We start from the raw sequence: 25,900 nt of genomic DNA on the forward strand, positions 1-25,900 counted from the left end.
GCATTAGGTCTTATAGGATTTAAACTGGATGGATCTCCAACTGCCATCAACATCCGCAATCTGGATTTGCAACATTGCACTACCCTTAAGAAAATAACCCAAACAGCTCAGAGAAAACTAGATTTCAATTCTAATCCAGTCAAGACAATGTATCCTGCTCATGCAATATGCACCAATAACTGTTATGATTTTCCACTTTAAAGGTATAACATTTATTTGCTTAATCGTGATGACACAATCTGATAAAAAGATATTCATTATATTCTTCTGGGATTTGTAATGAACTTCTGAATGGGCAAAATAATTACAGTACGGCTACAGTATATCTTGTTATTCAGTATGAAACTGATTAAACTAAGACATAAAAAACTCAAATTTAAAACACAGGGAGTGGGATAGAGTAGGGAGCTTGCATGCTTCACCTTCCTTTGTAAATAAATCTTAATCAACATAACTCTCCATGGAATCTATCGGAGTCCTATGTGGAGGTACAACAATCCAAGCATCTTTTTTGTGAGAATCCAGTGTAAATACATGCTTCATAATCTGCCACTCTGGAGGACTGTTTTTTCTCACCTCCATTTGCTTCAGTCTCATGGGATTCATTAGTTAGAGAAAATGCAGGTAGTGGCATAAAGGTTAGTAAATTGATTCCCACCTCCTACAACCAAGGTTATACAATTAAACTGTGACAGTATCTCACACCCTCATACAACTAACCTACCTCTTACAGATTGTACAGTATATTAACTAACAAATATAATTGTAGACAAATACATGTAACCCTACAATCTTAAAAAGCTGGTTACGGGGTTGCTCATAAAAACACCACAATGTAATCTAAAAATCTTGGGAATTAAAATGGCAGCAGAGCCACATTTTACTGCCTTGGATGGGTCATGGTTATCATCAGCAGTACTACAGTATCTCTTCATAAAAAATCTGCTAAGCCAGTAATGCTTTTTGAGTTTACTGGACAAAACAGGAGCACATACAGTACATACAGTAATGTTTTATTGGTAGGCGATAAAAGAGTTAATTGTTAAACTACAGGATAATTTAATTCAGAAGTCCACTGCCTTCTATACTGATGTTGTGGAAATGTTTCATTTTATGGTACAGTACTTCAAAGAGGCTGTGATTTACACAAAACCAGCCACTGTCTGAAACTGAAAAAAGCTGCCTTTTTTGTTTACTCAGAAATAGCTAGACCGTGTTAGATTAGGGTGCTTCAAATGGTTTCGAAATTACAAATCATGTTCTGGTAAAGTCCTCTTAAAACGTGTAATTCAGCCCAAGTGTGTGGTGCCAGAACTATCGTCGCACTTATTAATTGAAAAACAATAAGAAAATGACTGACCAAAATCCAAAATAACAGATACTTACTCTTGGCAGTAAATAGCTACTCCAAACGTGAACTTGTAACTCCAACCAGGCAAATAAGTACGGAAATCTAATAACATTCAATTAAATCATGAACGACTGGGTTGGCACACAGTAGCTGGCACACGGCGGATGAATGAATGACATTTCATGTAAACCAGCGTACTTTTGCACTTTCTCATTTACCCTCGTTCTAAGGTCACAGAACAGTTTAGTCTTACAAATCTTGACCTCTAAAACATATTATCAACCCCCACGAGCCTTTTTTAACATAAACCGATTAAGTGGAATGGGAACTCAAATCGGGAAACATTAAACAATATTACTGTATTTTACCGGATAAATCAGCTGAAAACAAATTCCCGATTGCAATATCCGAAAGGCACTAGATTACAGACTGAGTTTATTAGACAACGCATTTACTTGAATATACCAACCTTTACAAATCCCCACATCAGGTACCGTCGCGGCTCGTGTCCCATTTGCACCCGCGCAAGTTAACCCTAAACCACAGTAGCCAACACTCCAGTCCTCCCCGCCGCAGGGTTCCCACTCCAGCCTGGTACAGTAGTCGCAACATCCACAGGGGTCTCGGGTTGGAGTCCGCCCGTTCTCGCAGGTATGGGGAACGCAAGTCCTGAGCTCACATGGCGTGCATTCATAAGCCATAAGCACACGGGCCAGAAATGAAAAAATTAAGAACACGACTTTGAAATACTTGTTGTACATATCCAGTATGGGTTTAAAATTGTTTGTAGATATTCTTGATTTTCTGGCGAGTGCCGCATTCGATTCTTGAGAGATTCTTACGCCTTGGTAGAGGCAGCAATTACTCCAGAGTTACAAATCAGCATGTAAAACCTATACCGAAAAAGAAAAAAAAAACTTACAATCTGCTATTTAGATCACTTGTTTCTTAGGATCTTGATTTGAGAAAAAAAATACCGAGTTGATAAAAAATATCCGTTACTAATGGATACTTAATATTTGTATTATTTTGCTGTGTTTATTGGTTTACCAATACCCTCAGAAATGCAACACTTGCTTTCCAGTGCTGCTGAAATTCTTGCTTGCTCCTCGCAGCATCAAAAGACCACATTAGTTTAAGCAAAAACAGTGCAGGATATCAGTACATCCATTCCCCCTGTCTGCAAACTGTTTTACTGTGATGATAGAGTCAACGGCGGTCTCCTTCTGCATGGGAACGCAATCTGAAACCCCAACTGACATTACTGGGATGGAGAAACTAGCGTCGCCCCTTACCCTGACTGACACGGGCTTTATCCACTCACACGTATTAAATAGTGGGAGTTTTCAGTTGGCAATTTCCGAGTTGTAATGTCAAACCCAGTAACCAAAAACCTTGTACGGGGGAGTCTTCGTGATAAGAGGTTTAAGAGAGCGGTTGCAGAGACTTGTCCTCTTTCTGTTATTTTTAGCACCAGAGCAAGACGGCAGTGTCAGGATGCTAATTAGATTGCATACCAAAAAGTTAATACATTCCTAGTGGTTATCACACCGTATCCAGTTTATCAGTAATGAACCACAACATACATTACAAGAAAGTATCAATACAACTTGTGGGAGGCGGTACTAAATCATTAAAGTTGCAGATTAATGCGAATGAATCATTTGTTGCGGAACGCTTGGTATGTGCAGTGCGCTTTCTTCCTTCCCCCCACAGTGCAGAAACGTAATTGCTCGGCTCAGATTATATCGACCAACAAGGAACGTTTTTTGAATGTACAGGTAACTGAAGTCTTAGAAGTAGACAGCTTGAGTTTATTTGCTAGATTTATCTATATACTGTACCTAGTCTACTTTAAATTCTTAATTCATTAATTCATCTATCTCTCATTTTAACTGTCTTGTGATTCATACAGTACATGGAAAACTTGCATTCATAATTTCAAGCTTTCAATTACCATTATTTACTATGCAAAGTTAAAATCAACTATACTACCTGAAACAAAGTTGTATTATCAGTGTTTTCATTCAATAGTATATATTTTCTGCTGCTTTGCAGTAGTTCTCCATGCTCTTTGTGTCATGGACTATTAGTGTAAGTACAGTAAGAGCACAGTAACAGGTCACCTATAAGAATGGTAACACCATAACCACCTCTGTCTTACAAAAATATCCTGTAGAATTGTATTTCAACGATTATGTAAAATTAGCATAATTTGTATTTGTAAGATTCTATCATAAGTACATTGATGTATAACAAATGCATTTGAGACATACTGTCAGTATTTTTCCTCAGTCTTATTGCATGACATTCAGACTTTAGTGTGAACTCAACTTCAATCAATATAATTGACGTGATTTTATTATTATACATTATTATTTCATTATTATTATTCTGAACAAGCCCAAGATAGATTTTAAGCTAAAAACATTAACAACAATAATTTATCCTATTCTATAGTGTTAGCTGTAAAGTAAATAAAAGCATACTGTATACAGTAACAAATGTAGCTGCAAAGCTTTTAGTGTGATTAAGAAAACATGTGGGTTGAGGAATGCGTGGTTAGCTGAGAAATGTACACTCACTACAGATCCCACTATTTATCTTAGTCACAACTGAGCAGTAGGAGCAGCATGAACATGATGTGGTGTGTATTCCACGAGATTCTGACATTTATGCAGGCCAGTCCCATCTCATTCTTCAAGCAGGATCATCTTCAGTGGTGGTTGTGATGTTAATGGTGCTGGGAATTACGACAGTCTCGCTGGCTTTCAATAAGATTGAGATTTTGAGATTATTCTAGTTTGGGATGACAATGGAGCAAGTCAACCATTCACTGCCCGTTGCTGATAGAGCCTATTCATTTGACAGGTTGTTTTTAACATGTTTGCCAGGGAGCTACTAAAAGTATTTAGCTTTATTCATGGAGACCCAGCTCTTACAACATTGCAGAGAGAGTGCCTGGTTTGGAATCTTGATTATGTGATTTTGATCCCCTCTAACTCTCTTTAAATTAAAATAAACATTAAAAAGTTAATTACTAATCTCTTTTGTTTTAAGTGGAATGGTTATGTGACTGGGAAGGAATATACAGGAAACCACAGAGTATTGGGAAGCAATACTGAAACACAGACACACACCAAATGCTTGATAATCTTTAAACGTAGGGCATGGATTTGACTGTAGTTAAATGTAAGATATATGCAAACATTTCAGCGCAGTGTCCCTTGCTCATTTAAAACTGCTATTATGGATGCCTGACTGACAAAGCACAGCATTGGAGAAAGTGAGTTAGGCCAGTTGAAGTAGCCTGGAAGAGGATGTGGTGGAAGCCTATGGAAATTCAGGAGAAGTGTTAAGAGGCAAGGTAGAGACAAGCCAGTGACCACATCATAACAGCTCTTGTGGACTGATGAAGATGAAGTTCGTACTCATGTCCACAAGGCGTCAGTACATCATGGACAATAAATCTTGGTTTTGGCATCGGTAAATACGTGATTTTAATAACCACAAAAACATAGATCATGGGAAAATGTTCTAAAGGCTCCATTTGCACATCCAATAATTCAAGCCATACATCAAGTAACAAAAAAGGGAGTGTCAAGTGACCTTTACAGTTTTCTGTTCTATTGAAACATTTCTGAGTGTTGAAGAATTTTGTTAGTGCTTTATGTGATCACAACAAACATTAAAGAAAGTAAGGCAAACTTGACAATGGCCAGGCATGCCACTACAGTACATACAGTACAAAACGGTGGAAATTTATAGAGTGTTGAAGGTAAGGAATCTGTCCTGGGTTTAGATATTAAAGGTAACTGTTCGTATTGCTTTAAGAAACTCTGACATCAATGTGCTTAACAGCAGCGTGTAGACAGTGGTAGGTGTTTCCAACACTGTCTTCTGTGGCCACTAGGAATGTTGAAGAACAGGTTTAAGGTGAACTTCCTATTTTTCCTGTTCCAGAGAGTGCATGAAAGACAGCACCCATTCTCTGTATTGCTGTGCTGTGCGTTCCCGTTTTTTAGTTTTTCACATTTACTCATGGCGGTTGCAGGAGCTTATGTAAGCAGTTTAGTAGCAGAGCTGCAGTGTCCTATCTGCAAGGACATCTTCACTGAGCCCGTCACCCTGGATTGTGGGCATATTTTCTGCCGGGAGTGCATTACCCAGCATTGGGAAAACAAGGACAGTAGGGTCTGTGCAAACTGCGGGGAATCTCCTAGCTCAGGTGTACTGAGGTCCAACCATACATTGACATGTGTGGCTGCTCTGCTTCGGAAAGAGAGAGCTAGCACCACTGTTTGCCTTAAACACCACCAGGAGCTACAGTTTTTTTGTAAAGAGGAGGAAGATGCGATCTGTTTTATTTGCCAGTTCTCCAAGCAGCATGCAAGCCACCATGTTATCCCTATACAAAACGTGCTGGAGGAGTTCATGGTAAGACAGTTTACAGCCAAAGATGCAGCAGTGTCTGTTCTGGTCTACATGTTTGTACTAAATATCACAGGCTGGCTCCAGTCCTGTGGAAAATGGTTTCTGATGTGGCAAATTCTTTTCATTTTGTTTATGGTTTGTTGGCGTTACAATTATAAGAACAGCAAATATAAAATCTTCTCACAAATGAGCAGTTCTTTTTATTTTTTGTTTTATTATGAATGACTCAGAAGGTCTGTATACTGTTTCATACAACAAATAAAACTGCAAAAACAACACATTGTTCTTGTGAGTTTTCAGCCATGAATATTAATTTCTTCACAAGTGATGATGTGCAGAAAGGAGACCTCTTGTGTCCTACAAGATTACAGTAATTGCTTATCACTCATCCTTCATAAAAATGTCTCTTTATGAAATTGCAAACCGTTTATCTATTGAGAAAAACAATAACCTACTGTACTATTTCCCTGTTGTACATTTTGTCTACATAATTTGGCAAGGGGTACAGCACTTTAAAAGAAAGGAAATACAATATGAGCACAAAACGTATGTTATTCATAACACTTTTATGTTATTTTCCCACCAGAATGAAATGACAGAGAGAAGACATGTAAGTGAAAAGGCTAAAGCCAAGTATGAATGCTCACTGAAGCGAATAGAGGTAAAAGACTCTTTTAAGACTAAAAAGAGACTACAAATTCATACAGAGTGCTTGAAGTAACTAATACACAGTTTTCAGATCCATGTATCTAGTTTTAAAATTGAATATTCATTATTAATTTATTGAAAGTTTTTTTTATTTGAAGTGCAGTGTACTAATAAATTTAATTGAGTTTTCCTCTAATCCCCTCTAAACATAATTCAAGATTTCCTAACCTGTTAAAGAGATTTTTCTTTTCCTAGAGTAGAAAATCCTATTTTCTTCTCTCTCTTTATCGGTATTGTTTGAAGTCTTACTGTAAGTAATCAGTGCTCTCACTGAATTCATTACATTTTAGAATTCATTGAGATAAGGGAAAAAAGTACGTTGTTAGTGCTACACAGGGCTCAGAAGCCTAGTGTGGAAACATTATGCACTAAATGCTACAATATGTAACAGTCATTTCCTTGCTTTCATCCTTTAAGGAATTTTATCAAAGGAACACTGGCTGTAATGGTTAAAAATAGTTCAGGTGGGTAGCTGTGTCAGCATGCGTAGGCTGCAAAGGAACAAGTAATAGGTTTATTCCATGCTAAAAAGAGAAGAAAGAAAACACAACCTTTCAGCTGTGGAGCCTTCTTCAGGTGTGAGCAGGGTCACTTACTAAACCAGCTTTCCATCTCTTCACAGCGATCTGTTCCAAGACCAGGCTTTCTAACCACCTCTTATTCCTTCACAGATCCTTCGTTGACATAATATCATTCCTAAAGGATTTCCCTGGAAATGTAATACTTTTTCTTGTGACTCTAATACCACCCAGAGTAACACTCAGAAACGTCTACTACAATTTTCTAGGAAACTAATGCTTTCTACCATGTTCTCCCTCAAAAAACAGATTATCCTGCTCACACCTGAAGAAGGCTCCATAACCGAAACATTGTGTTTTCTTTCTTCTCTTTTCAGCATGGCTATAATTGGATTAGTATAAAGTAATCCATGCAGAAGCAACAATGTAGTTTGATAAAGGAGCAGACGATCTTGCTTACAAGTTTGAACTGATGACATTGACGATTGTTGGTCTTGCTGCAGGAGCAGGCCGATGTGACTGGGGTTCAACTGCAGCGAATGGTGGAAGTGGCTAGGCAGTTTTTGCGTGAGGAAGAGCAACGTGTGCTAGACTGTGTGAGGAAGGAGGAGGAGGCGCAGCAGCAGGAGATAGAGAAGGAGATAGACTCAGTGAAAGAGGGCCTCGGCATCCTCACGAGCAGCTTGACTGAAGTGGAGGAAGATTTGGAGGAGAAGGGATATGGCCTCATGCTCAGGGTAAGACTAGCCTGAAGACTCATCTGCTCTGTATTGAGTCATTCAATCTAGTAAGAAACACTATTCACAATTGCTGAATTGAAATAATCGGTCATTCTGGAAAGCAGAACCATCCAAACATCCACAGGTGTTTTCCTTTTTTACTTTGAACTGTCTGTCGATGTGATGAATTGGTGTTGAGTTCGTCAAACATTCTTCTTCTTCTTCTTCTTATTAATAATAATAATAATAATAATAATAATAATAATAATAATAATAATAATAATAATAATAGCTTACATTTATATAGCCCTTTTTCTGGACTCTCCACTCAAAGTGCTTTAAAGGTAATGGGGATCCCCTCCACCACCACCAATGTGCAGCATCCACCTGGATGATGCGATGGCACCCATAGTGCGCCAGAACGCTCACCACACATCAGTTTTCAGTGGGAAGGAGAACAGAGTGATGAAATCAGTTCAGAGATGGGGATTATTAGGAGGCCATGGTTGGTAAAGGCCAGGAGGAATTTGGCCAGGATGCCAGGGTAAACACTCTTTTCGAGAAACACCCAATGATTTTTAATGACCATGTGGTCAGGACCACGGTTTTCCGTCTCAATTGTAGGATGGTGTCTTTTTACAGTATAGTGTCCCTGTCACTATACTGGGGCATTAGGACAAACAAGACTGCAGGGTGAGTACCCCCTGCTAGCCCTACTAACACCTTTTCCAGCAGCAACCTTTTTTTTTCCCAGGAGGTCTCCTATCCAGGTACTGACCAGGTTTGCATCTGCTTAGTAGGTTGCCAGTTGTGAGTTGCAGGGTGATATCACTTCTGGTATGTTCTTCTATTTGAATGTGTTAAAAATATTAAATGTTCATATTCAAATGCTACATAAAACAATTAAAAATAAGAGAGAAGTTGTTTGTCTTTAAACTATGAAAAATCATTTGCTAAGATATGAATAAACCTAGAGTGAAATGATCCATACAGCTAATTGTATTTATTTCTTCTCTGTAGAGATTGCAAGAAGCCTGGAAAAGGTAAGATTTTATTTGACACCTATGTTAAAGATTTATAGAATTGTGAGCACTACATTTTGGAGTGTTTCACAAAAATCTGCCAATACCGATATGTTTTCTAACAAGAATGCGATATACAGTCAAATCATAATTTATGCTGGGATTAGGGATTTTGAGTAACCGCCTAAATCTTCGACTGCTTAAATTGAGAGTAAATACAGTAAGTTGCAAGTTGACTGTATTAGATACTAAGTAATAAGTCACAGATGTTGTGGAAGTTTAATTTGTTGCTCATTGTTATTTAAAATCATGGAATGCCTGCATTGTAGAACAAAGAGATTAATAAGAAGATGGTTGTTTAATTCCGAATTTACAATTAATATTCAAGAAGGATGCATTGGACTTACCTCCTATATTTTCTGCTTCTGCACCAAGCTTTATGCGAGTTGGATTTGAATACCCTCTTTATGTTACAGGGTGGATGCCACAAGAAAAAGAACTAACAAAGCTAACCATGAAGTAGAAGTTGAAAAACACCTTAATTCACTTTCCACAGATGTCTGGGATAAGATGCTGGCTGCCATTGACACTGGTGAGCTTGACTGACCAATTAATTTATTTTGTAAAAAAATAATTGAAAGTTGCAAATAATTGCTGACACAAAGGATATCCTTTAATGTATACAATTTATAAAGCTACATGATTACAGAGTACAATTTCTATTTTTCTTATCAAATTGTATTTACAGTACCTTGTAATTTATTGTTTGGGAGATATGATTCTAAAAACATTAATATTCTGTTTTCCATATTTCTGCAGACATGGTGGTCTTGGACCCTAACACAGCTCATAAGTCTCTTGGTCTTTCAGAGGATTTGAGGAGCCTGTTTTACCATGAGGTTAAATGGGACCAAGATGATTCCCCTAAGCGCTATGACGGATGCTGCTGCGTACTTGGGGCCAAGGGTTTCACATCAGGGACCCATAGCTGGGAGGTGGAGGTGGGATGCAGGTCGGACTGGGATTTAGGTATAGCCCAAGAGTCAGCCAACAGGAAAGGGAAGATAGTTCTTAGCCCAGAAAATGGCTACTGGGCTATATGGTTGAGAAATGGCAAGCAATATCAGGCTCTTGACACTCCCCCTGTTAACTTGGTTTTGACATCAAAACCAAAGAGAATCAAAATAGTGCTGGACTATGAAGTTGGGAAGCTGTCTTTCATTAACACTGAAGACTCTTCCTTCATCTATACTTTTGAGACTGTTTTCACTGAAAGGCTTTACCCTTATTTCACACCAACTGGAAATATAGGGATTGGGAATACAGAGCCAATGGTTATTCACACAACACAGGAAACCGAAGATTAGTTAGCTGTTGCTGTTTGCATTCATTAGGGAACACCACACTTTTATCTGAGGTGCTAGCAAGATTGTTTAATTACAAAGTTATTATTTTTAAGTAACCACATGAATGATGGCAATTGTAAACATGTTTTGTCTGATGTATTATAAAGGTAGCAAAGTTTCCTTCTCCCAAAATCTTGGAACTTGTTTTATGAAAAAAGAATTATCATTCTTATCTCTGAACAGTTAAATGTTAAGTGTAAAATAATTTATAATATACATAAGAATATAAGGTTACAAATGAGTCATTCAGCTTTACTCTCTCTTTTGGTTTTTCAGTAGCACAGTTCTCTCCTAAGGTGGAGAGCAATTTTGTTTTTGTCAAAATTACTTAATTCAGATTTGATGATGAAAAGTTTAATATAAAGCAAAAATACAGATTGCCACTTTTAATTTCTGATCCAAGGATCTCGTTTAACCATTTCTTGAAAGATGGAAGACTCTCAGCTTTAACATCACAGTGGGGCAGCTTGGTCTAGACTCCCACTAGACTTTATGTAAAGAAATGTCTCCTATTGTTGGTATTTCCTTTAGTTTCCATTTTGCAGAATGTTCTGAAGTTGATGGATTGAAGACATTCATTGTATTGACTTTGTCAATGCCTTTGTTAATTTGTGATGTATTTGAATGCTGTCCTCTCCTGTCCCTTTTTATTAGCTTTATTGCTAGAATGTTGCTTGAATGCATCAAGTGAAAAAATCTGGAAGATCATCATTAATTATGGAGCAGGTGGAAGCTCCTTATTGTTAAACAATTAATTTTCATGGATCTCAAAAGTGTTTATTTAAAATTCTGAAGGTCATTTTCATTATTTAAATTAAAATATATACATTTCCATTGGTGACATTTCTATTTTCCTCCTGGATGCAGCTATTATTGACACTGCAGTGCACAGTGGCATGTGGTTCTTACCAGTAGAAAATCAACTGCTACAGAAAACTGAAAAATATTCAGTAATTTGTTCAAATTCAACTTACAACTAAATGAACCAACAGACACAAAGTGATAGTGTACTTTATGTAATAATTTAGTGAAGATTAGTGATTGGTATGACAGCCATGGTCATAAGGCTAGAAGTGTCGCAATGTCCCTCACTTACAAGGAATGAACCAGGGAGTCTGCTGCAAGGGTGAAGATGGGGTGGAATGAGAGGTGCTAGAAAAGATGCATGAAGAGTTATGGACAGCAGGTGAGTATTTACAGTATACAGTACGTGAGAAAGCAGGAATTTGAGATTACAATTGACCTCCTCCTGAACTTCTCTTTAATTGCACAAGAAGCTCGGTGAATTCCTGCAGAATGAAAGGAGCTGATGAAAATAAAGGAATAGTGTACTAAGTACTTACTGTAGGTGTCAAGGAATAACTGTCCTGGCTGAGGAAAGGACAGCCTTGGCCATATGGCCAGTGTTGTCACACCCCCCAAAAAGAATGAAAGGAACCCCAAAACACAGATACAAATTTCTTCAGTGATGGAGCTACCGGAGTGAGAACTCTGCTTGATCAAGTTGGTTTGGATATGTCGTTTCTCCAAAACTGAATGGAGAGTGTGAATACAGTGTGAGAAGCGCATTTGATGCAGGTATGAGCATTGTATGATCAACTCATTTAAGATATGTGATGTTTTATAAGAACACTGATGCAGAAAGGAGTGAAATGAGAAGCACAAGTGATAGAAAACAAGATCACTAGAGATAGGATTTCTGTGGTGGGCAGAGGAAGAAGCTGCAGTGACCTGGAAAGAGTATCTTACTTACACCAGGCTGAGAACTGACAACATCAGGAGAACTGGAAAAAGAGCAGACATCATGGCAAAGAGCTGCTTGTTCGAAAGATGAGAAAGTGACTTTGTTCCCTGGTTGTAGGAGGCGAAGAGTATGAGAGACATCTATATCTGATCAGACCAAAATGCAGAGTGCTAGAAAAGATGTGCATAGAGCTATGGACAGTGTGCTTTTTTCCTTTTCTCATACTATGTAGGTTTCTGAACTGAGTAAATTGCTAGTAATAATATGCAAGGATGTGTTTAAAGCAGCATTTTGTGCTGTACACTATACTGTATAACACAATAACCAATATCTACCAGTGGCTAAAACCATATATTTTATAAGGTATCCATTGTCCACCAACACAAACAGACAGCATTACCCACACAGGTTTAAAAATATTTTTCTGCTTTAAAGGCCTGATTTTTGGGAAGATTATTCTAAAAAGAGCATTGTGGTTTTAACTGAATGTTATTTGCTGTCAAAATAACAGAGCTGACTTTCTTTGGTTTTTGATTCTGACGATTACACAAACAGATCAGGGTGATTGTGCTAATGATTTTCAATTTCTTCTAACACTATTTAACAGTGTTGCCTTCTGTTAACCAATGCATAAGAGGATTCCTGAAAATTTAGCTCAACTATTATTTATTCTGTTTACTTCAATGCAATTACTTTTTAAGGTTTTGTTGTCCTTAATAAGACATTGTTCAGCCATGAATGCATTCTCCTTGGATTATTTATAATTATCTCCTAGGAGTTTAAAATTATTATACAAGTAAAACTGCTACTAAATACTGTGTATGAGGGCAACTTAAGTTGCTTTTTATGCCCATATGAGTCATTCCAGTATTTCAGGTTTTAAAACAGGTGCAACAGATATGCTAATTAACCCAGAAAGCAGGGTGTGGTGGAAGGAGGGATCTGTTAGCTACTGAATCAGAAAGTACATTCGTGAAGGGTGCTCAGGTGTACTCAGCAATGGAAAGTTTTGAATCTCAACTTGTTTTGGAATTATCCTGCAAAGGTTGTCGGAAACTATTCCATGACCCAGTGACACTGATGTGTGGACATAGCTTCTGCAGGCTTTGCCTCAGTCAAATGACACAAACCCCAGAGGGAGTCCTGTGTCCGGACTGTCATCACTGTTCCATCTCTGATAGCTGGAGAAATGACAGCCTGTTGCAGAGGATTGTGGGAATATATGTCCAAGAGAAACTAGTGGCAGAAAAATTGTTTGAGCTTCCTGAGTGTACTTGCCATGAAGGAAAACTGAAACTCTTCTGCCACGATTGTTTCCAGTTACTTTGCGTTAAGTGTGTGTCAGGTGAAGAGCATGCAGGGCACAAGATTATCCCAGCAGAGGAAGCACTGGAAGCGTTTAAGGTACTGTAACAGTAGCGATTGAAATCCTGTTTTGCCCAGCTGTATGCAAATATATTTGTTAACCTATTTGATCTTATGGTTTCATGAACATTTCACCAGTCTTCTGACTTCATCCAAATGACAATTTCTGACGATATATCAAAGACATTTTTCCAGTACTTAGTACATGTACATGTTACTCCTTGAACACAGTTAAAGAGCTAAATTCACAAATTAATAAAAATGTATTTTTGTTTCTGTCGCAGAACTGTCAAAGGAAACCTTTTCTTTTGTTTCATTTGTCCAAGAACAAAGAAAAAATGTTTTGTTTGTTCTTAAGCAAAAATATCTTGTTTAATGTTTATTTCATTTAATTGTGCTATAATCTCTTGTATCAGTGCAACTCAAGTGCACCATATTTGTATCTACTGTACCTTATACCAAGTCTGTTTCTGCATATCTCATATTTCTTCTTTGAGATGATGCAGTATAGCTATGAAAGTAAGGAAAATTAAGGAGTCTACTTATTTTTCTTAATTCTATCTTTTCTGTTATCAAATAGGTCAACTGAGAATTTTGGTTTATTCACAGCAACATACTGAAGAACAACTACAATAATTATACACAGAGCCTTTACTGGAGCAACCTAAGTAAAATAACTTGCTCAAGGGCACAACAGCAACATCTTACTTGATTTCAATCTGTGACCCTCTAGTCCAGAGGCCAATCCACCTCTCTGCACTGCTGCTTTGTAGCAGGCTTGGCTTAAATTAAGATACTCTTAAAGGAGCTAAAAAGTAGGAAGTATGATTTTCAATGCTATATAAAGTAGTCTTTTTTATCTTATTAGTCTGGGTTCTCTTTAATAGGAAGACATCCAGGATAAAGTTAACAACTACAACAGAGTGCTGAAATCCATGGAGTCACATCTGCTGCAAATACAGGTAATAATAAAGTGAACTTTATGAATTCCTCTATTAGTAAGAAATATTCCAATTTCTTAGAAAATACAAAAGTATGTATTAGTGACTTTTTTAATAATAGTAAAAAGAGTTATCAATAAACAAATGGACTAGTAGTAGATGAGGGACTCATGAATTTGTTACTAATAATTAATGTTTAATACTTAAAACACTAAAGATTGTCACTGCCTTTTCAAATCATTTTAGTTTTGAAACAGTTTGAAAACCTTACTGTGTACTGTACTACTGTATTTCATGGGCTTTAGAAATTCTTGCATCTACAGAACATGTTTAGTCTTTACAACTTGATGCAGATTCTCTTTTCTCTGCATGACTAGGCACACAAAGGAAGAAGACAAATCCAAATGTTGTTCGCCAGACTGCATCACCACCTAAACCTGACAGAGCAAGCGCTGCTCCTTGGAGTAATGCATGAGAAGTCCCTGTTAGTCGCTGATATGAAGAGCAAAATGAGACAGTTAGAGTCAGACAAACTGTTACTTACTAAGGAGGTTCAGAGTGCTGTGGAGGTAGCTGAGTCACAGAATGCCTCTTTTCTTGCTGTAAGTTGCAGTGTTAATTGAAGACTGCTTTTCTAAATATGAGGAGTTTTTAGTCTCTAAAGCACATATTATGTAATAATTGCTCACTGACATCAAATAATCTATATGCAAACTGGAAAAGTCATAACCAGATACAATATTTTAAATGTAATGAAAACTTGTACAGTATCTGTTGTTTTCTGTAGAGAGCTAAACATATCCTTTAGTACTAGATACAGTAAAATTATAACCTTCCCTTTTCTCCTTAATCATTAACTGTTACTTGATGATGTGTCATCATATGTGTAAAAACAGATTCCTCATGTAATATTTTTGGTTAATAATTATCACTAAATAGTTGGCTTAGCATTCTGTAGAAAGTACAGTATATTCCAGAACTGGCTAAATGTTTTTTTAACAGTTTTAAATGTGTGCATCTACTGTATATCTTCAAGGCTTTTTAAAATAAAACTGACAGACCTACATAGAAACTTCTTTTGTGATTTTAAATGTAAAATAATGAGAAAATATTAACATTTTTCTTTTTTTTTTAATCAGAAAATTGTGAAAACTTGCAAAAGGTAAAAAAAAAATAGATTTATTTTTCTGCCTGTCTAGAGGTATTGAAAGGTTATTTTGTAACTATTTTGTAACTTGTAAAATGTGCATTTTTATGAATAAATATGCTTTTTTTATTCTTTAAACATACAGTATTGTGTTAATCTAACTCTAGCTTATGTATGAAAAAATGTATAATTTTGTTTTGATTTTCAGGTATTCAAACATTATAGATTCAGAGAAAACTTTAAACTCAGCAAATTACCTGGGGACTGCCTTACACTCTACCTGGAAAAATGTACACTTTGCCTTTCTTGTGTTATTTTCAGGTAACTTTCTTTAATTGTGCAATTGACATTTCTGGCTAGCACATATTTTATGTTATTTCTCAAATGATAAAACAGATAGTATTGCTTTGGGCTTAGTTTTTACTATTTTTTCACATACTATACATTAAATATCAGTTATTTTTTTCTCCATTTTTACCCCTAACATGACTCATGTGATACCCCCAATCCATACCTGGTATGGAAATGATTCAAAGATGAATTTAAATAAATTTTAAGGGTCATATACTGTAGCATGCAAAGTAAGATGTGAGTATTGGCATTTTCCTGGATAATATATTATATGAAACTTTGCAGTACATAAAGCTGGCAGCATTAAACTAAGAAGCTCTGCTAATATTTCTATTTTTGTGTCTCTTCTAGAACATCTTACTTTTGATCCCAACACTGCTCATCCGAATTTGATTGTGTCTGTGGATGGGACTAGGTTAGAATACACTGCGGAAAGACAAGACCTTCCTGACAACCCAGGGCGCTACAACAGCTGTCTTTGTGCCCTGGCGGCCCAGGGATACAGCTCCAGGAAACACTACTGGGAAGTAGAGGTCGGGGAGAAGATCCACTGGGACCTTGGTATAGCAAAAGAGTCAGTAATCAGGAAGGGGAACATCAGCCTGGGACCTCTAAGTGGTTACTGGGCCATAATGTTGCGAGATGGGACAGATTACTGCACCTGCACTTCACAGACACTATCCCCCCAGGTTGTAAAATGGCCCAGGAAGATTGGCATTTTCCTGGATTATGAAAAAGGAGAAGTGTCCTTCTACAACGCAGTGGATGGCTCCTGCATTTTCTCTTTTAGAGACAGTTTCACTGAACGCCTGTATCCCTACTTCCATTTTGGTCCAAATGACGATGGGAGAAATTCTCTCCCTCTCCAAATTTGTCCACCACAACCCACAAGTCAAGAAGAGTAATAGCTGAGTGGTCAAGGGAGCTATTTGACTTATTCAAACACAATGTATTTTGTTCTATTCCAGACACACTAAAATCGTTTCAGTCATGATCGCAGTTGTTTTATGGTTTTATGGTGGTCATTCATTCCAGTCCCTGCTTTGTTTTGGTAATGTGTAAGCACTGCAGCTATAAAGCGTGTAATTATTTGAACATTGTCCTAAAGTGCATACTGTAGCTAAGGAAAAGCAACTTAATTCAAAAAAATACCTATGTCATCTGTGTCAAAGAAGCAATCAGCTCCTAGGATATATTTTTTTTAATTGACACTATGTAATCTGATGTAATCACTGCATCATAAAATGTAAATCAATTTAAAATCTATTTTTAGATGGTTTCTGGTAATGCTCATCTATATACTACATATTAGAAGTTCTTTACTGAAGTTTGGAAGGGCTGATGATAACCAAGCACTATAATCATTCCCATTATTTTGTGTTCACTGTACATCTACACAGGATATATACAGTATATAATTACATAGACTCCACTTTTTTGTATTTTGTCTCATGCATTCCTCCAGCAAAGCAGCTGCCCCATGGTGAATTCCTCAGTCTGCATGGTTTCCCAGTGTTCCAGCTTCTTTGTCCTATAGCCAGCCAATCAGTCAATCGGGTTCAAATGTATGTCACTATACATTAAATTATTCAATTAACATTTTCAAACTCATCCATTTCTTGGGTGCAATTATTTCTCTTAAATTTAAATTTCTAATAGTACCCAATAAGATCAATTTTATTGAATCGTGTAGAAAAACTGTATTTAATATTTGAACAAGGATTCCAAAGGTGTCTAGATTTAAAAGTACACCAGCTGAATCAACAGCTGTACACCAAACAACTGCTGTACACTAAAATCACCTTACTTTAGTTATGAACATTTTGCAGGCCTACTACACCTACAAACTGTGAAAAAAATATATTTATTTCTTTTAATGAAAACATGGATGAAGTAACATAAGGTGAATCCACTGGTCCAGTTTTCTCAGATGATTAACCATTTAAGTTTGAATGAAAAGTATATTAAATTATTTAAAGAAATGCTATTTGCATAAAACCCATGGCTATATTTGAATACTATAACAATGCTAAGTACTGTTGCTAAGAATAATAATAAAAACTCATTGAAAGAACAATGAAATTAAACATTTACATTGAGTTGTTGGCTCTAATCCTTTGAGATATACTTATTCCTAATTCTGAGAAATCCTTCAAAGTATACAGTATCTTTCCTAGCTGGTGCCAGGGACTTTGTGAGATTTCATTGGTCAGGGCCAAGAAAAGAGATTTGAGCTGAGGTGAATAGTATACATTTAAACACAGTATGAATGACTGCTGGTTGTAGCTTTAGAAATACGTTCCCTGTCATTGGTTTAATTTATTATTTGGTGTGGTAAGGTTAATTGCAAAATTGTGCATGTGCATTAGTGTTCTGTGTTATGTGCTCCAATGTGTAATTTGATTCAGTAATGATGCAGAGCATAATTCTATATTGGATTAAATTTTAAGTATTATTGCTATTTTGTCCCCACACATCATGAGAGCAAGTATATGGGGGATTATGAGCACAGTTCTGAACTTAAATGTTTGAAATATGGAGGAAAAAGAAAAGGAAAAAGGTTTAAATGTATATGCAGGTTTATTTAATCCAGTGGTTTTGGTCATGTTGTGAATTATAGGTGGCTTTTGTATTACTGTACTCATATAACATCTAACAGTTTGTTTCTGATATTATCTATACAAATGAATTTTATTTTATCATGTATCATGTGCGTTGAATACTATACTAAGCTATAGGTGTAGTTCGTCTATCCACCCATCTATCCATCTATCCACAATGGGCGGAAGGCTGGAAACACTCTGGACAGGTCCAGACACAGACACAAACATACACACACACTCACACCAGGGCCAATTTTCCCAGAAGTCAATTAACCTACCAGTATGTCTTTGGAGTTTGGGACAGTATGTCTTTGGAGTGTGGGAGGAAACCCATGCAAACACGGGAAAAACAGAAACGCCACGCACCCCAGCACCCCAGCACCGTAGAAACTGAACCCAGCACCAGCACCACTGAGCCACCTGGTATTGGGCTTATGTCGTTTAATTAAATTCATGTGTACTCCTGACTTGGTGTTAGTGCTACAGTACATCAGTACAGCCAGGGCCTTAGTGTAACGTCATGCAAAAGACATCACCCCTGACACCAATGTGAAAATACAAATCACTGGCAAGATGCTTCAATATTATGCTCTATGGGAAAGCCCTCTCCCTGCTGGTCAAATAACTCCACTTCCGTGTCATGCAGTAATCATGTATACAGTAGTTGTACTTTAGTTATGATAGACTTCATAGACTTCAGCTATGGGCTCCCATTATAAGTTGGTTAATAAATAATGCAACTTATATGGAAACGACATACAAAGGGAAATGAATATCCCTTATATCACTTTATTAGCCATATACAATTCGTGCATTAGGAATTTGTCTTTTTGCATACCCCAGCTCGCTCTCCATGAGACACACAGACAAGTAGAGAAGCTTGGAGTCAGAGCGCAGGGTCAGCCATTGTACAGCGCCCCTGGAGCTGGTGGGGTTAAGGGCCTTTGCTCAGGGGCCCAGTGGAGTAGGATTCCTCTGCTGGCTGTGGGATTTGAACTGGCAACCTTCCAGCCACATTGCCTCTGCTCAACCTATCCTTATGCAGTTAGTTTCAATTTTGGTCCGAGCACATACTTCACTTATGTACTTAAAAAAACACTAAACAGAATTAGTAAAACAAGTATATTATTATTCTTACCTTCTAAATGGATCTGATGTGCTTGATGGTGGAAGTCTGTTTTCACAGAGAGAAACTAACAAGCTGCATCTTGAAAATTGCACTTTTCTTTGCACCATCATTTGATTTCCCAGTAATGGGCCAAAGATTGTACAAATGTAGTAGTATAAAACGTCATCCTCACGGCACACTACAAGACTTTCTGCCCAACATGTAACTGGTTTTTGATGCTTTGAAAAACGACGTAAAAGAGGATCTGTGCAATTTATAATGAAGTTAGTTTCCTTAATTGAATGATGACATACCTGTGAATTAATGAATATCAAGGCGACTTATAAGATGGACTCTCTGTATGTATTTTGTAAAATCACATCCAAATTACTGTGGGTACTAGCTACAGTATCTAAATTGTGGTACATTTACAGATGTCCTTCACCATGTAGATGTTACCCTGCATAAGAATATGTTTTTTATAATGTTCATTCAGGGTCAAAAAGTATTAGTATTAGTAAAAGTATTAGTTTCACAGAAGGTTTGCATTATAACATTTTAATTATTTTTTTTAAAGTAACTTTGATATGATGATGTTTTATGTTCTATTCCTACGCTTAGAGTACAGCCTTACCAAATGTTTAAAAAGCATACCACATTCCACTGTATATCATAGTCTTTCTTGAACACATTGTCACTGAAGCCAAAGAAATACAAAAATAAAAGAAAATCAAAAAATGATCAAATAATCATAATACATTCAAATACTGTGCAAAAATTGCTTATCCTTATCATTGATCATATTAATAAACCTTAAATACAAATGAATAAAAAACTCGAGGATTCAATGTTTGTAGTTTGCTATTTCTTGCTTAAGTCAGCAGACTTTCAATGGCTCCACATTTTGACCATCAATAACCATGCCAGGACTGAAAAATGGGAAGAGTGTTTCGGTGAACCTGTGCTCAAAGGTGTAGAGGGGATACATGTTATTAGCATCCAGGAAACACAGCCGGCCTCTGTCATAATCCAGAAAGATGCCTATCTTTGTGGGCTGTCGAGGGGGCCTGAGGGGAACCTGAGGGGAATCGCAGGCAGCATACCTCCCGCCGTCCCTCAAGATGATGGTATAGTAACCGTGGGCTGGATCCAGTCGGACTTCTCCCTTCCGGTTTGCCGACTCTGTCGCCATTCCCAAATCCCATTCCTTTTTGCTCCACACTCTCACTTCCCAGTACTGCCGTCCATCCTTGAAACCTGGAGTCCCCAGGACACAGGGACACTGGTCGAATCGGGATGGGAAGTCTGGGATGCGGAGCCTTCTTCCGCGGTACCTGACGCACGTGAGCTCCTCGAAGAGAGTCAGCTCGGGGTGAGCAGTGTCTGGATCCAGGGCAACAGTCACTGTGGGAAACAGAGGATGGAGCCATGGTTCAGGTCTGCATTTTCACATGACACTTGGAAATTAACTTTGTAAGACGATTGACTTGTACTTTTAATGTACTTTTAACTGTGCTTCAGGCAGATGGAGCCAGAGCAAAGCCGGCTAGTTTTTGGCAGCTGAGCTCCAGAGCTGCTCCGAGAATGAATGACTTGACCTAAACACGCAACCCTGGCATTTATTCAGTACTGGAAGAAAAAGTGCTTCCATGCTGAGTGGTTTGTATTTACACACCTAGCACTGAGTATTCGATACCCCATAATGTAAAAGAGATACTATACTGAGACCATTGTAAGATATGGCACAGCAAGACAACACAAATGAAGGGGGCCAGCTCTTCCTAAAATCTTGTTGTCAATGTAACTAATCAATTGATTATTGCAACATATCACCCATATTTAAAGAATGATCACAAAACCATCCCAAAAAGTCAAAAAGTCATCTTACAACAAAACTGCTGTTCTTCATACTTGGCGAGTATACATTTAATTTCTGTTGCAATCTTCCATTTGTGTACAGTATGTTCAACCACCACATTAAACATTTCAAAATCAATGAGCACAATTTGGTTAATCATTAATTACGATAATCTGACAGTTTTTAAAATTTCATTTTTCCATTCCACATTCCGTCATTCCAAATATATAGAGATAAAACTTAAATATTTATGTCACCTCATCATCACCTTCTATAACCACTTATCCAATTCAGGGTCATGGTGACTGCTAATCCTTTTCTATCTAATTTTAAAATAATAAACTTTAAATCCACCTTTTCCATAAACCTTTTATTAAGAGAGAGCTAACTATGAAATTAGTTCTAATTTTTTTTATTAATTAAAAACATTTGTACAAATATACTTCAAATTAATCCTGAATTCCAAAGCCAGTGGTTATGAGGAATTGACGTACAGTACATACAGTATAAGACAAAAATAGTTCCCTCATATTTATGAAACACTTCTATTTTACCTGAATGAACTGTAAACTTGGCAGCTTGTGCCTGTTTCCAGAGCCTGTAAGCAACCTTCCCCAAGTAAAACTCTGAATTTATCATCTGACTTTTCTCTTGTTTTGGAAAGTCAAATTTCTTGTTTCTGAAATGAATAAAAAAAGACTGGTTAAACATTTTTTAAAGCTATAATAATTAAAAACAAATTAAACTATTTATCACTACCTCTGATAATTTAGGATAAACCTGACAGCATTGGGATGAATATGCTTTTCTGTGCTTTGTAGGCTATGTGAACAATAAAAAACAAATAATACCAGTAGTACAACACACTGAAGCACAGAAAAATAAAAAAAATCTAAGAAGAAATAACGTAAGTTCAATAATATTGACTAAATGCAGTGGTGGGCAGGTCTGTTCATGGCTACATAGATTAAAAACAGTGCAACACTACCATCTTCTGACAAAAGCATGAAACAGTTTCAAAACTAAAAAAGGGTCAGGAATAAAAGAAAAAGACTAACCTTTCCAATTTTCCATTGAAAGTCTACAAATTAAAACAAGAAAGAAAAAATGACAATTGTATTATACTGTATATGCTACAACAGATCTCATGTTCACAATTCACTACTTCAATAAAGTGATTAAGGAAATAAAGTAATTAAAACAACAAAAACAATCTAGTATCAAATGAATTATATCATTTTTTGATTGGTTGATGGTCTTTAAACATGGTCTTCATAATAGCAACTAGAAGCTTTATAATCTCAGTGGTACAGTACCTTGCTCCTGTTCAAATGGTTGTGTTCATGGACATAGTAACTTAATTTTGCAACCTGGGGCAGAATTCCTATATTTTTATACAGCAGTCATTACCCTTGTTCTGGGAGCCCCAGTTCTGCCTGTTTTATAGGTGTCTTAGATCAGAGGCAAACGAAAATGCTGATCTCAATAAATTTAGCCAATTACGTTAATGTTGCTCAGTTTTAATGAGCTCCAGAAGACTTTGTAACCCACCAAGACCATGCAAGGAGCCACTGCTCCACATGAAAGGATAAACCATACCTTATTATAATAAAGCTGTAACTGCACAATTACCATTAATAAAGCTTGTCCATCATCTATACTCTATGTAGCACTGTGTTTAAAGCTGAGAGATTATTGTCATAAAACATTTACCCTTAAGTCCAGGCAATTTTTATTTTCTTTCTTCATTTCCTCCAAACTTTGGATCTGGGCAGAAACATCACAGGTAATGGAATTGACAACCTCAATATTGTTTTGTATAAACTGAGCCTTCACCTTCCTCTCATCCTCCAGCTCTGTCTCTAACTGGATAGAGGTCCGCAGGAGGAATTGTTGTAGTCTCTCAAAGAGCTGTGTGAGCTTCTCCTCTCTGCTTGAAGCTTGGTTCTATTTTGTAGCAACAGAGAACAGAGAATTGATTAATACGATTCAGATTTATTAATTTCAATATGCAAGTTAAAATAAACACCAAATCTGGTAGGTACAGTACCAATCCAGATTACTTCATTCAACCCAGATTGTCTGGTGGGTAAGACTATGATGGACATGTGTTCATCCACTTAAAGTCTTGTGATGGTTTCTTGTGATTGAAATGGAAGTTGGCTGAGGGATTTTCTTCCTACAGATCTTCCATTAAAAAAAGAGGAGCTGTATTCTTTCTAACATCATGTTAATACCTTTGCATCCTCCCGTAATGTTTCCAAGTGGTTCTTCTTGGCCTGCATCTCAGCCTAAATTCAAAAGAAAGCAGATTTCTTTCTTGTTAAATACTGAAATGTATTGGGAAATCATTACTGTATGTTTTCTATTCAAAGTAAAACTCATAATCCTACAATGTTCTTCAGATAGAGCCAGACCATAACTGCTGGCAGTTATGCTAACTCTCCAGTTAGTTTGCTATTAATTCTATATAAAATCTAGTGCAGAAATAGCTGTTATCCATGTTAATGGTAATCTGTAGTGTATTTACTGTAACGTGAAGCAGGTGATCAAGAAAAAGAAATGAAAACCTCCCTCTTGACTTACGCGGAAGACTTGCACTGCCTTTTCTGCCGAGATCACGGTATGTCCTCTGTGACTCTCAGATCCCACACACTGTGAGCAAAGGGCTTCTTTATCATTTTCACAAAACACACAAAGCTTTTCCTGTTGGTGGCTGCACTTGTCCATTATGTTCAACACCTGCTACAATCCTCTAGTAAAAGCACAGGGAAAGGATTATAAGAGTCAACTATATTTGTAAAAAGTACATTTTTCCATCAAAACAGATGGCCATAAAAACTAACATACTCAAGAGTGTGTCTACAGTACCCAAAAAAGTTTCCAGACATTATTTGTACATACAAGTGCCCTATTCTCGGCATTTCTTTACTTTGACTCTGCCTTTGATACATTAATATTGGACCATTTTGAATAAGTATTCTTGTTAAAACTTTTCTTAATATGTAAAGATGAGCAAATGACAAGATTAATATATTTATTCTTATACCGACCTAAATTGGAATTGCCAATTCTATTAAGACATCGGTTTCTGGAAAAGGCTCCCTGCACCTGGTAAAGAGACAATGAGTGGCATGTCTCTCGCTGATGTCACAGCAGCTATGCAGGTGTCCAGCAAGTCACAGGAGTCTCATTGTGTAACGAGAGCCATGAGAGCCCCTGCTGACTAATCCTAACCTTACCCTGATTTATTTCACCAATTGAATTAAGGTGAAAATGTAGAGAGTCTCTTATGAACTACTCTTAGAAAGAGTTCTGTGGCATCTTTGCCTTATCACTATGCTGCACTGTTGGTTTGGAAGGACTGATCCAGAGCCAGGAGTGCCTACTAGAGGTTCACAGACAGCACCAACTGTATACAGCAGCAGTAACTTTGTTTTTCTCAGTTCCACATTCCAATATTCACTACGCTCACACCTTACTTTTGAGATCTGATAAGATCATGGTAGAAGGTAGAAACACTGCTGCATTACTTAAAGAAAAGGTAATTAAAAATAAATACAAATAAAAAATAAGTCTCACATTTAGAATGAGAAATTATGATGCTTGTATTTAAGACAACTGTTGCCTTCTTCTTTGGAACAATAGAATTTGTTTCGTTGTTGATTTAAAAGAATTGACTGAAAGACAAATTTTAAAGGAATGATTACTCTACCTTTGAGTAGTTTTTAAATTCTTCAGGCTTTTCTTTCTTCACACAGAAATTAGTTTCATTTATGAGGATCATAAGAGTGCAAGACGCACTGTAATTAGTTTCATTTTCTATAAAGGTGCTTGCTCATTCACAACAACCCCTCCTTTATGTAGTATTATGTAGGATTGCTCAACTTAGGTAGATTTCACAAGCAATGGAGGAAAAAAGAACATGGCAAAACATCTTCTTGAAGCTGATAGACCAGTTTATCTGGAATTTCCTGACTCTATGATACTATATTGCATGTAAATCCATTTTAAAGTACTGCATGGTAATACATGTATATCCATATGTGTATTTATAATATAATTAAGATGATTTCATATACATTTTAAATGTAATAATGACATTTAAATAATGACATACTGTAGGACTTTTGAAATATAAAATATGTATATTCACCAGTAGGGAGATTAAGATACTGGTTAAAATTGTCATTTGCCTGTCATTTTTATTTTTAACCAAAATAAAAAATATATGATACATGAATATAAATAATTAATCTAATCACGGAAATGTAAATTCTGTGTCCTGGTGTTCTTTTGCTGATTGATTTACTATGCTCCAGTAGAAGGGAAAGACGATACAGGCACAGGAACTTACTTTTTAATTTTTAGACTACAAAACAAAGCTAGATGAATGCATGTACTTTGGCAAAATATGTTAAAATTATTACTGATCTGCCCAAAACAGTGCCTTTGATAAATCAATAAAAGTTTTGTTTTTTAATTCACTACTGCCTATTGTGCATTATTTATTCTACTAAATGATATCAAATGTTTCATAATATCTTCAGGGCATATACTGTAGCATCTACTTTCATTCTGATTTTTCCAAACAATACTGAAAGTGTTTTTGTATTTCACTCCAT

The 25,900-nt window shown here is 36.7% G+C and overlaps 4 protein-coding genes across 9 annotated transcripts in view; 2 read left to right on the forward strand and 2 right to left on the reverse strand.

The window, feature by feature from the left end:
• Positions 1 to 2,640, reverse strand: part of LOC102688245 (cysteine-rich motor neuron 1 protein-like) — a 53,074-nt gene extending 50,434 nt beyond the window's left edge. For both annotated transcript variants that reach the window (XM_015350918.2, XM_015350917.2), the window contains exon 1: positions 1,821 to 2,640. In XM_015350918.2, coding sequence (XP_015206404.1) covers positions 1,821 to 2,112 — 292 coding nt within the window. In that variant the 5' untranslated portion in view covers positions 2,113 to 2,640. The remainder of the gene's footprint in view (positions 1 to 1,820) is intronic.
• Positions 2,641 to 5,323: 2,683 nt separating this feature from the next.
• On the forward strand, positions 5,324 to 10,990 carry LOC102688451 (zinc-binding protein A33-like). 2 transcript variants are annotated; one of them, XM_006632522.3, is made up of 6 exons: positions 5,324 to 5,788; positions 6,372 to 6,446; positions 7,515 to 7,748; positions 8,751 to 8,773; positions 9,229 to 9,344; positions 9,572 to 10,990. In XM_006632522.3, exons 1-6 carry the CDS (start codon positions 5,393 to 5,395, stop codon positions 10,117 to 10,119), a joined length of 1,392 nt encoding a protein of 463 aa, XP_006632585.2. In that variant the 5' UTR covers positions 5,324 to 5,392; the 3' UTR covers positions 10,120 to 10,990. The 2 variants fall into 2 exon arrangements, with proteins under 2 accessions (XP_006632585.2, XP_015206171.2); XM_015350685.2 differs by having other exon boundaries at positions 6,372 to 6,395.
• Positions 10,991 to 11,032: 42 nt separating this feature from the next.
• LOC102688654 (zinc-binding protein A33-like) lies at positions 11,033 to 17,317 on the forward strand. 2 transcript variants are annotated; one of them, XM_015350683.2, is made up of 6 exons: positions 11,035 to 13,306; positions 14,155 to 14,229; positions 14,586 to 14,810; positions 15,348 to 15,370; positions 15,564 to 15,676; positions 16,058 to 17,317. In XM_015350683.2, exons 1-6 carry the CDS (start codon positions 12,902 to 12,904, stop codon positions 16,609 to 16,611), a joined length of 1,395 nt encoding a protein of 464 aa, XP_015206169.1. In that variant the 5' UTR covers positions 11,035 to 12,901; the 3' UTR covers positions 16,612 to 17,317. The 2 variants fall into 2 exon arrangements, with proteins under 2 accessions (XP_015206170.1, XP_015206169.1); XM_015350684.2 differs by lacking the exon at positions 14,586 to 14,810 and having other exon boundaries at positions 11,033 to 13,306.
• Positions 17,318 to 19,959: 2,642 nt separating this feature from the next.
• LOC107077795 (zinc-binding protein A33-like) lies at positions 19,960 to 25,122 on the reverse strand. 3 transcript variants are annotated; one of them, XM_015350710.2, is made up of 7 exons: positions 24,991 to 25,122; positions 23,862 to 24,030; positions 23,513 to 23,566; positions 23,112 to 23,222; positions 22,334 to 22,356; positions 21,830 to 21,954; positions 19,960 to 20,821 (listed from the first exon to the last, which is right to left on the reverse strand). In XM_015350710.2, exons 2-7 carry the CDS (start codon positions 24,003 to 24,005, stop codon positions 20,295 to 20,297), a joined length of 984 nt encoding a protein of 327 aa, XP_015206196.2. In that variant the 5' UTR covers positions 24,006 to 24,030; positions 24,991 to 25,122; the 3' UTR covers positions 19,960 to 20,294. The 3 variants fall into 3 exon arrangements, with proteins under 3 accessions (XP_015206196.2, XP_015206193.2, XP_015206194.2); XM_015350707.2 differs by having other exon boundaries at positions 22,989 to 23,222; XM_015350708.2 differs by lacking the exon at positions 24,991 to 25,122 and adding an exon at positions 24,329 to 24,406 and having other exon boundaries at positions 22,989 to 23,222.
• Between the last annotated feature and the right edge of the window lie 778 nt (positions 25,123 to 25,900).

The sequence above is a fragment of the Lepisosteus oculatus genome, chromosome 8, assembly GCF_040954835.1.
Source record: "Lepisosteus oculatus isolate fLepOcu1 chromosome 8, fLepOcu1.hap2, whole genome shotgun sequence".
Taxonomy (NCBI): domain Eukaryota; kingdom Metazoa; phylum Chordata; class Actinopteri; order Semionotiformes; family Lepisosteidae; genus Lepisosteus; species Lepisosteus oculatus.